General features: G+C 31.8%; 1 protein-coding gene across 3 annotated transcripts in view; it reads right to left on the bottom strand.

The window, feature by feature from the left end:
- Window positions 1-12,204, bottom strand: part of LOC143232746 (protogenin A-like) — a 154,862-nt gene that overhangs the window by 97,190 nt on the left and 45,468 nt on the right. For 2 of the 3 annotated variants that reach the window (XM_076468543.1, XM_076468544.1), the window contains exon 3: window positions 9,646-9,820. In XM_076468543.1, the coding sequence (XP_076324658.1) occupies window positions 9,646-9,820 (175 nt within the window). Of the gene's footprint in view, window positions 1-9,645; window positions 9,821-12,204 lie in introns of those variants that run through there. The other variant, XM_076468545.1, reaches the window with a different exon arrangement.

Genomic DNA, 12,204 nt, shown 5'->3' with positions numbered 1-12,204 from the left:
AGAAAAAATTTAAACTTTATCGTGCCAGTAACGTTGGAAGCCATCTGGACCATTAAGACATCCCACCAGAGACATTTTCTACACGACACAGCAGAGGAGGATCCATCATGATCTGGGGTTCTTTCTCCTTCCATGAAACGATGGAGCTTTAGGTTATACAGGGGCGTCAAACAGCAGCTAGCTACATTAGCATGTTGGAGAGAGCATCCTTATTGACTGAAGGCCCTCGCTTGTGTGAAAATGATTAGATCTTTCAGCAGGACGACGCTGCAATCCATAATGCCCGCAGAACAAAGGACTTTTTCGTGGCGAATAACGTGATTCTTTTGGACCATCCAACGTGTTCGCCCGAACTGAAACCCACTGACAATGTTTGGGGTGGATGGCAAGTGAAGCTTATAGAAATGGACGTCAATTCTAAACAGTGCATGATCTTCGTGAAGCAATCTTCACCACTTGGAATAACATTCCAGCCAGCCTTCTGCAAACGCTTATATCGACCATGCCAAACACGAATGTTTGCAGTTATTCGCAATGACGGCCGTGCAACTCACTACTGAAACCTCTTGTTGGGCATTTCCTACCCTGTTTAGGACTTCTTTTTGGTATGGTCTTGAACTTTTGACCAGCTAGTATTTAGGCTAATTTCATAGTGTCCGCATTTTCCATATTAAATGCTAGAAAAGGTTTTTATTTTTATTTTTCCTTTTCTTATTTTCATCTTTCGAAGCTCTATTCAAATAAGTGGTTGAGTCTAACAACGCAAAATGCATATTTTGTCTATGTTCATTGGCCTTAAAATTTTGGCTAGCAGTGTATATATAAACAAACAAACAAACACACACACACACACAGTGAGACAGAAGGACAGAGAGACGCTGGCTTTCTGGAGAAACAGCTGAAACACTATCATTACAACATATAAACATATCAACTATGATCAACATAACTTGCGCATTGATACAGAAAGCAAATAGCAGAGTTTTAAGGAGAGTTGATAATAAATCAGCAGTATTTAACACCAGTTTTACTCCCCTATGTGAGCTAGTATGATTGTTCATTAGATAATGCATAAATTAGAGATTAATTAAAAGCAAACATTAAGAAAATGAAACATAATCGGAAAACGATAATTTATGGAAAGGCAAATTTCTACGTAAATTACTTATTTTTAAACTCTGGATCTCAGAACAGCTGGTATGGGTATTGACACTTGTACCGATAAAGCAGAGAACAACGTTTCAACCTTCCTAGGTTAACCTGACATGACCTAGGAAGGTCGAAACGTTGTTCTCTGCTTTATCGGTACAAATGTCAATACCCATACCTGCCGTTCTGATACATTTTTTTACTTCGAGTAGGTTTCTCGTCATCAAGAAATTTTAAACTTTCTGCACTTGGTTAGCTGTTTCTATATTTTCTCCAGTGACTGCGAAATCACGATAAAATCTGTAAAACGAAAAGGGCTGAAAACCATAAATCATTGATTACTAAATTCTTATATAATATTGCATGCTTGAAAAACAACTTAGTTCTACAGGCATATGTGAAAGCAACAGTGATATTCGACTGAAACCGGACAAAGTTGTTATACCTCGATGTATACGACTATTGTTGCTCAAGCAACTTGTATATTGGGCTCATCAGACCGACTGGGATACGACAGACATAGTAGTGGACGAGACAAGTTTTGGGTGAAAGGCCTCGTCGGCGATGATACAGTATATGCAATGTAGTTGACGTATTATTAAATTAGTATTCACTTTCACTCGTATAAGTAGTTTCGCTACTAAACTTCATGATTCGCAAGTGTCTGAATGGGAGAAAGGTCACACTAGAAAAGATAATGCTCTAACTGCAAAATATACAGTAGACGTGTGTAGTAAGTGCTATTCACCCAGTGATTTACAGCCGTCTTCACCGTGAAATAATTAACGCTTAGGAAACAAACTGCTGTCAACGTAATATTTTAAAATAATTTCTGTCAATTTCAAAATCGGGTTACAGAGTGAAATATAAATAATAACGAAATTAAACAATTTTGATAAATTTCGCCAGGGTAATATAGATAAAAATAACGAATTATTACAAGTAAGCACTCTACTACGGAGAATGTCAAAACAAATTATGTGCAAGAAATATTTGCATTTTTGTTGTGACAGACTGAAGATGCGTGCGTGCGTGCGTGCGTGCGTGTGTGTGTATTATATATCACAATGTGTACGTCAATGAAAAACCAGAAGACATTTTGAAAATTGTAGAAACCAATAGTTACATGATGGGTGCCTCAAACTGCAAAGTGAGATGAAAGTATAATTTACTTATCACCCTTTATGTCATTCTACTATAATGATGAAATTATAAGAACAAGTGATGTGTCAATTTCTGGAAACTCACTGCCTCAATATAATTGTCACCCTGCAAAAAAATTTGGTACATCATTCAATGTGTAAGGTAAAAAAGAAATTTCACTGTAACGAGATGGAAAGTTATCCCTACATTTTTTTTTATTGTTTAAACATTCAAAATGTACAAGTTTCATTAACAGTCTAACTGTTCCTACCTAATGAAATGGCAAACAAATGAAATTATTAAAATTTTGTTTTACAAATATTCCTCCATCTCTCACCTTTCTTTCAAAACTGATCCAGTTGTTTGTGTATTGGTAGGATTGTTTAACAAGTTTCTTTAACACTGACTTAAGGGGTTTTCTTTTAATCATGGTATAAAAGTTTAAGGTGTTTGTAGGCATGTTTTACGAGTTTTTGTTTTACCAGAGGGATTGAGGTCTGAAGTTTTATAAACCCTGAAGCTTACCACTAAGCCACCAGATGATGCCATATTCAAAACCATTTATCAAACCTACTAAACAAAAAAAAAAATGTTAGAATCCAAATCCACAAAAGTACCAAACTATGCCACCTCCCTGAAAACTAGATCACATGTTTATTATTAATTCACTCAGTAACTTAACAGATGTAATTAACATGATATTTAACAATTATTTTCCATTAGTTAATATCTGATCACCACTATTCATTAAAATACTTGAGAATTATAATTTATTTAATTCATTAAAACTCAATGTTTAGGATCCTCACTACCACTTTAGATATACAGAAGTCCTTTTTTACTATTAAAGCTCAAAACTATAATTCAATGATTTTCACAGAGTTAATGATAATTAATAATTCTAATAAATTTTTAATAACTTTTCCTAAACATTGGTATGACTGTAAAACCAAACTAATTTGGTATTACAAAAAAAATAGTAATAATTATAAGACTGTTCTTAGAACCAGTTTTCTCCTTGTTTACAATGTCATTTTACAATATATAAAACTAAGGTTTATAATTCAGTTGCTTAACTACATTAGTAATTCCTGCATCTTCTATCATTAAAATAAATCCTGACACAACTCATCATATTGGTTCTTGTACAATTGTGGCAGAATTTCTAACCAGTCAGAAGCAGTACATCTGTAAGATTCTATTTGGTTATAAATGATAATGAAAAGGGCCTTACTGACTCATTTGATTTCACAAAAAGTCAGAATGGTATCCAGTCTATGTTTTCTTTCACGTCTGTTCAAAAGTGGGGTACTTTGGATAAATTGTGATTACCAAAATACAGATAAGGTACACATTAGCCACACAGTGGACATTAGCAGGCTCTTCCCCTCATGTCAAGGATAGTTAAACTTGCACACACTTAATGAAGAAAAAAGCAGGGTTAAAAATTATTAAACCTGTTAAAATGAACATAGTTTTTACTGGAAAACACTTCTGTTAATCAAATCGTAATAGTTTTAAACCTTGAAATTAAGAGTAAAGCAAGACCACATTTAGCTTTAACAAAATAGGTAAAAACTGAAATGTGAATCTCATATTTATCATATGTTACTTGTGATATATCCCAACAAGTACAAGTGACATGACAAACTTTGCATTACTTAAAATTTGTGCTTAAGAATAATCATGTTCCAACAGTTTTTTTTTTATAACTTTGAGAAAGAATTATTAAAAGGGCTGTCTGTGAATAACTAGCCATAATTTTGAAGTAACAGACTAGATAGCTTATCAACTCTCAAGACATTCTCATCTGATTAAATAATAGGATTTGACTACTGTTCTTATGACATAAGTATGACAAAAATGAGGAGCATGAGTTTTTTTTTTGTTCTGTGGGGTAGAAGCTATGAATTCTAAAATCCACAGTCTGATCATACTAATCACTATCCATGTTTTAAATTATGAGTAACAAATAATGCTTGTGTTAGTTTCTGGTTAAGCAATATAATTCTGCAGATTTATTGTTGTGCCACTCAGCATTAGGCTCATAAACAGCTTTTCAATAACTTATGAATATGGTGAGTGTAATTCATATTCCTTATGTGCTGCTTAGTCACATAATAAGGTTTTATAGCTTACCATAAATAACTAACAATGTTCTTAACTTATCAGTAACTCAATAATACTCTCTTCTATACCCAATACTTAGGATAACTGGCATTTAGCATGGACAGCTCACAAATATATCATATTTTATTATATGAAAAATACTAAAAGTAGCTCATGAACAACACACTAATGTTAATCTTCATAAGCACACATTTTTCTGTATATCTAATCATTATTAAAAATTGGCAACTTCTTTTCAAGATTCCAAAATATGTGAAAATCAAAAAGAATGATCTAACTGTTTGTAAATTATGCAACAGATTTAAATTTCTACCTCTTTAGAACAATTGCAGTAACATGTACTAGACCATTAGCTAATTCTAGAAACACCTAATGAAAAAAAAAAAAAATTATGCCTAAACGAAAGCAAAACATGGATTGCATTTACCTCCTCTAAATAGGACACCACATTCACTAATAAGGTGGTCACAGGCATTTCATATATAATAGGACCCTAATATAAAATAATGTCCAAGGAACCTATAAGGTTGTCACAGACATTTCATACTTTCATTTATACTGGCTAATAAAAGATCAAGAAAACAGAAGATGTTATATGAAAATATGTTAACTTGTATACCAAAATAAATTATTCTTAACTGAAGAATCTCAAAAATTGTATTTTCTTTAACCTTCAGCTTAATGACATAAGACTATTACAATCACAATAATTAAACATTAACACGGGGATGCTGTATAAAATATCATAGAAATTGCCATAAAAATACCTTTAAACAATTTTTCGAGAATAACATTTTAATTAATATCTTTATTTTAATAATAACAAATAAGTGAAGTACAGATTATATAGATACAAAGTATCATGAAAAAGAAGTTTCAACTGTAAAATAAGCAACCATCTAAATTAAATTTAAAATCTTTGTTGAAAGTGCTATGAAATTACTGGGTTTATATACAGCTTAGGAGAATGTTATAAATAAAAATGACAGAAGTAACTTTATGTACAAAATAAATAATGAACATCTTATTCTGGGAATAAAAGTTTTTTACAATGTGATTTATTAGCATATATAATTTTTTGGCATAACATATGGATACAGTAAAACTTTAATAAGCATTATAAAAATAAAACTTCAAAATTAAGATTGCTAATTTGTGCAGCTACAATTTTGAAACAAATGAATTTAACTTTTAAACAATTTTTAATTAATAGTCACAATTATTAGAATTAAACATGATTTTCTTGAAAAAATAATATAAACTTAATACAGTGTATGAAAATCAATATATTTCTGTAATGCAACAGACTCGTCTTTGCTGACATTTAAAATGTTTAAATTTTAAAAAATTTATGAAAATCTCATTTATTTTTCAAAGTCAATTTATGATAAATAAGTACAAGTAAGATTTATTAAAATTTGACATTAACTTAAGGAAACTTAAATGAATTGTGCTTAGCCAACAACCCCTGCAATATACAAAAATGGTATCCTCTTCAGTACTGATCAACAAAGAATGTTTTTATGACAACTACTTTTAAATTTGTACCAAGAGTTGTTGAAAATACAATGTAACTTGAATACAACTTGCAAATACATGCGACTCTCACATCATACTCATAGGAAAATTAGTAACATTTCTGCAACTTGATTATAAAAACCTATCATAAAAAGTTTGTATAAAAATTAGTTTTAATGTTTTATTTAAAATGCAATACTGAAATAAAAGCAAAAATGTTTTACTTCCTTAATGTGTTCTATTTTTTAACTTAAAAAATAACTGTTTAAAAAATTGTTTGAAAATGTTCAATGTCATTAACCAACAGTCCTTTCTTTTAACACCTGAACTTGTCAGTTAGGCTGACCAACAAGAGATTAAACATTCTCTGAAACACTAATATATGTTGTATAACATATGTTTTAAAAATTTTAATTTAATTGCAGGGAGCTGATGAAGCACTGAAAATAGTAGGCCTGAAATTTGTGATGAAAATCACATAATCTGCTACATTTCTTTGGTTTTTGCCACATTCCACTTCATTTGTGTATTTTAGATTCTAAATCAGATACCTAGTACAACTGGTTTCTAATTGCTTAACAAGCTTTCAGCATTTAAACTGTCACTTTTTCACACATGCCATTTAAAATTGTTTAGGTAATACATAACTAAGTCTCTAACAGCCTTAAAGATACTTTCAAATTATACATGAATCATTTCATTTAAGGCACGAAAATAAGTACTTTTGCAATTTACAAATATAACTAATGTTTTATGTTAACATCAATTTTAACTGCTGCACAGGATAAAATATATTCCATACAAATAAAAAAGTCAAGTTCTAATATTTTTGGTTTTACTCAACTGCATCAGAAGTATGCAGCTGATATTACATACAACTCCGAATAAAATTATTTCCATTTATTAACTGAATCAAATTTGTGTGGCAACTTCAGTGCAGCTTGTGTATTATGAGGAAAACTCTGAGTCATGAAACACGTACATCTACATATAAATATGCACTGCAAAATATTTTGTAGAGTATATCAAAATAATAAATGCACTTGTTTTAAAGTGGTAGAGGTATATGTCAATGTTATTACACTGCAAGTAAGAAACACATCACTGCAACATTTTCCAATATTCTAAACATGAAGTCAGTGTTTATACAAGTTTCTTACCTAATCAATGTTGTTAAAATGTAACTTTTGGATACAACAGGAATAGCAGAATGATGCCTTTATTGGTGAAACTATGGTCATCAATAAATGATGCATTTGTGAAACATGCAGTTGTCTTGTTTTACCTCAATTTGGTAATTATATAGTTTCAAGCATCAATTATATATAGAAACATGTATAAGGAACCACTCTCTTAAAGTTAAGCACAAGTTACAGAAACTGAATAATTCTCACTAAGTTGCTTCCTACTGGCCCTCAACTGTTGACCCTAAACTGAAAATGTATTTCCAATAGATACTTACCTTCCCCTCATAAAATACCTTTTTTTAATTAGTAAACTGGCACTAATCTTCCATCTTTCACATAACCATGTGAAAAATCATTATGTTACAGCTCTCTGCCAGTTGGAGTGTAACACAACCCCTATCACAACAAGTATCCTCTCCATATTTGTACTAGTTAATTACTTCAAGATTGGTCAGAATACCTAAAACCACATCACTAAAAGTGGGGAAGTTGGATGGGAAATGTGCACACAAGTAATTAACTATCTATCAGAAATACATTTTCAGTTTAGGAAAATGTTAACTTCCAATATGATAGATATCCTACACCTGCTCACAAAATAGCTAAAATCCTATAAAAACTTGTGGAAGGTCAGTGAAAAAAATGATACCTATTCAAGAAATAGCCAAAGAGAGACCATGAGGTGGGAAATCCCCCAAAAAAATATCACACCTCAGCAAGAAACTGCACTACATTTGAACCAACTTTACTCTTTACTCTTTTATGACAGTGTGTAGAATATAAAAGCATTCCATTATATTTATTTCCAATTAAAGGGACCCCTGGGTGTTAAGTGGTTAGGGCATGACTGACTGTAATGGTAGTTTTACTTCATCCAACACCTAATGGTATCTGGTATTTGGAATAAATACATCAGTAGTTTGGTAGGCAGAGAACCACCTGTCTCTTCACCTCAAAACAAGGAGTGGTAGGAAAGATGAACATCTATACTAAACTCCATCACAAATCATGCACATTTCCCACCAAACCACAACAAGCTACCACCAACATCATATCCAGTGGGAACCAACATCCAGTAGACATTAAAAAGAGAGACTGCAAACCTGGAGTGCACCTACAGTTCAAAACCTTTTTGCATTGGACATTTTTCATCCATTTTTGTGATAGAAAGAGGGAAACTGGCCAGAACATGCAAGGACATACTTAGCAACCTCCAAGCAGCACTAGATCCACTTGGAACATTCATTTAGAGGGTAGTATTGAAACATCATAGGGGAAAAAATGACAACAAAAACAACAATATGTCAAATATCAATAGAATAATATGGTGTAGTGCTACATCCAAAATATGGTGGTATTTGGAATTGTACAATAGCTCTGCAATTAAAAGCACTACACATACTATTAGCATGCACAGAACACCAGCACCCTACTCACATCTGAGTGGCATGATGCTTTACTCAGGAGAACGGGCCTCTGTAGTCCACCACCTCAATGGCTAGGAACTAGTAGGTGGTAAGGATTCCCAAACTCCATTAGAAGAAAGCAGGGGAAAATGCACTGTAGAGTCCAAAGAACTGCTCCAAAGTCAGGTGTAACAAGTGACCATGATACCCAATTTTGAAAAACAGAGCGACCATGTCAATGGAATTGATCAACCAAACCCAGCAGCATCTGGAATATGTCAGGTCCCTGGCAGGAAGAGTCTCAATATCACAGAGCATCAGAGATGGACACTAATTCCTGTCTGTTTTACTCATGCATACATGAGTGTACAGTTCAAGATGAATATATTTATGAATCAAAAGACTGCTAGAAAGAACTACTAGTGGTCCTATAATATCTCATTTCTAGGGTGTGCATAACCTAACTCTGGGATGTAATTGTTTTGGCATACAACAAACATCTGACACCATCTGCAAATGCACAGCAGATAGACAGTAGGAAGAACTACAATATAATTAACAGCAAGCATGGTCACAGGATGGACAGTACAGATATTCAAAAAAAAAAAAAAAAATTACCTCATCAGGTACCATTTGCCACAGAATGTTCATGATAGAGGTTGTATCATGCTCCTTAATGAAAAACTGCTGCATAATCATTTACATGTGGATATGCAGAAGCAAAAGGTGGAAGGCCTGTGGTAAGAATTGTAAATATGCACAAACAAAGGGTAAAACTAATTGAGAAAAGCTATTTTGTGAGAAAGGTAAGAAATCAAATTGGAATTTAAATACATGCTCTAGTAACCATAACAATAATCTGAGGTGATAAAGCAGATTTAATTGGTCAAGTACATTTTACATATCTCTTCCACTAACTCAGTAGCTTTGAACAGTATTTGAATTGTACTTTTCTCTCCAAAGAGAATCCATATTTATAAAAGCATTGAATAAGTAAATAATATTTACGTTTCTAATTTTATTCTTCTGCATTATGCAGCTGATAAACTTACCAGCCTCAAATTATTAATCATTTGAAAAATTACACTAAGTATGTAAACTTCAAAACTTACTTGCCACAATCAGTTTGAATGGCAGGCTAAGCAGTTTTCCATGGGTGGTACCAATAACACAATTGTATTCTCCATCATCTTGCTCTTTGCCCTTTCCATCCTGATACAGGACTCTTTTAAAATACAAAGAGCCATTTTGTAGTACTTGGCGCCTTGAGTCTTGGATTTTAATTCCCTGGAGTTGGAAAAGTATAGAAGGGTAACAGTACAAAGGAAAATGTTCACAATAACATGTAAATGTTACTATATTTATATGTTAATGTTTAATTTCTGTCAGAATTTTCCTCTTGTTCTCTAAGACAAACAGTGCCAATTTATTTTAAAACAGCCAATCATAGATAAAACCAAGTAGTATCTCACAAGTTGCAATTCCTGGTGTATGTTTAGTTTAATTTTATTTATTGTGTAGTAAGTTATGATTGAATAATGTTTAATGAAAATTAATCATACACAAAAGATTTAATGCACTGAGCTCTACATTTGGAAATATTAAATGCAGATCTGTCTTATAACTATAGATTTCTACTTTAAGTCCTTTTAGACCTCAAAAGAATATCAGTATAAAATTTCTTATATCAAAAAATTGCTCTTTAGAGAGTAGTATGATGTCACTCTCTCCTTATTGAGAGACAGTAATAAGTTACTGCTATGGAAGCACTACTATCTCATTACATTACATTCTAATATGTTACTACAACAGAAGAAATGTTATCTTTAAGCTACAGTGGTGGTTCACAAACTCAATTTTTGAGGCAAAAATTTAGTTTCAGGCACAGCTACTCTGTTAAATACACATACACTTTTCTTATGTTTTTATTACAAGTTTTTAAGTAATTCCACAGATTTACAGCCTGGGAATTTTTACCTTTTAGAACAGTGTGATAATTCTCAACCATGTCCTATAAGAGAAAATTAACCTCTTTCATGCCAGAAACTTAGTCTTATAACACAATCTGAAAACAATAATTTTCCACGATAATACAGTCTGACAAGTCACCATTATCATGTAAAAACTTCTATGAAAAAACTGCTATAAATCCACAATAATAATTAGTATTATATGTGAGTAACAGGCAAACCAAAAAAAGCCTCTATAACCACCCTGTTTTAAGTCATCAGTTGGATATTCTTGTTATTAGTGGTTTTGTGGCTTTTAACCCTAAAACATCTGACAAGGTTAGGGCCAGTTTAGTGTTATCAACAAGCACCAAAGTAGAACTTTTACATGTAATGCCTGTCACATTTCAATCATTTAATTATTACTATCTGTAACAAATTTAATTTCACATAATCTAATACCAAAAAAACTTATAATACATATTGAATTAATTAACTTCAATACTATAAATTGAATAAATTTCTTTTTCATCATAAACAATCCAATAAATCACTACTATAAAAGCAGTGTTCCATCTTTATCACAGAACAATATAAGAATTCATCACCATAATAGAAATGTTAACTCTCCATTATAAGTCATTATGCAACTTGTGTAGTGCATATTGGTATACAAAAAAAAAAAGTTAATGTGAGAAATTACTTTAACTCCAAATTTTATTTTCTTTAACTAGACATTCAATATATTTCATTCTACTGCTTCTTCAGAAGAATTCCACTAAAACAAAAACCATAACACACAGATGACAAACTTAATTACAAGTACATTCATTTTTCTGCATAGGAATGATGACTTTGCTATTGCTGAGAAAGACAAGAAGATTACTTCAGAGTAATAAAACAGAGAGTACTAAATTTTAGGGGCAAAGACTCAGTAAAATATGTCTGCAGAACAAATTATCCACAAATTTTAAAACCAATACTGTAATTATATTAAAAAAAAAAATAGTAGCATTAAAACTTTTCAGTTGTACCAAAAATATTATGCTTTAAAGCCTACAAAAATAATCCAAGAAGATACTGGAGATATTCTGTTACATATACATATACATATAAAAAAAAAAAACAAGTGATTATTTCTTGCAGTGCAATATTTGTTCACAAAAATTTGCAATAAAAACTATATATACATCATTATAATTCAAGGTTGTGCAATGAAAGAAAAACACTAAGTCTATTTATTAACAGCATATTTTGAGAGGAAAATGCCTGAGGCCTGATAAACTATGGTTATATAAATGTTTAACTTACCTTAACCCTTTCGGCAGGGTTGGCGACCGCAGTTGACTTGAAGGCTAAGCACGGCAGGCAACCTTCCTTTATTCCTGTTATTCTTATGTATTGAATTTAACACATATACTATTGGGTACAATCACTGAATATTTCAGGGACTTTTGTCGAGTTATTGCAGAGATATCATGCTTTTAGTACTAATACCATAATTAGTTGAAGTATCAAACATATATATTCAGCTCCATGTCAAACATTAAAAGTTGTTATACAGCGCTGAAAGAGTTAATTTATGAATTTTGCATATTACAAAAGTCATTTTTGCATGTGAACTGGCTAGTCAACCTTTTCTTCAGCATGAAAAGTATGCCTGCAAGTTTGTTTCTCATAAATAGTATAAAACTGTTTCTTAAAGAAAAAGGCTCCACTCCT

This window comes from Tachypleus tridentatus, chromosome 11 (assembly GCF_004210375.1).
Source record: "Tachypleus tridentatus isolate NWPU-2018 chromosome 11, ASM421037v1, whole genome shotgun sequence".
Taxonomy (NCBI): Eukaryota; Metazoa; Arthropoda; class Merostomata; order Xiphosura; family Limulidae; genus Tachypleus; species Tachypleus tridentatus.
The sequence above is the reverse complement of the archived record's forward strand: the minus strand, read 5'-3'. Positions and strand labels throughout refer to the sequence as shown.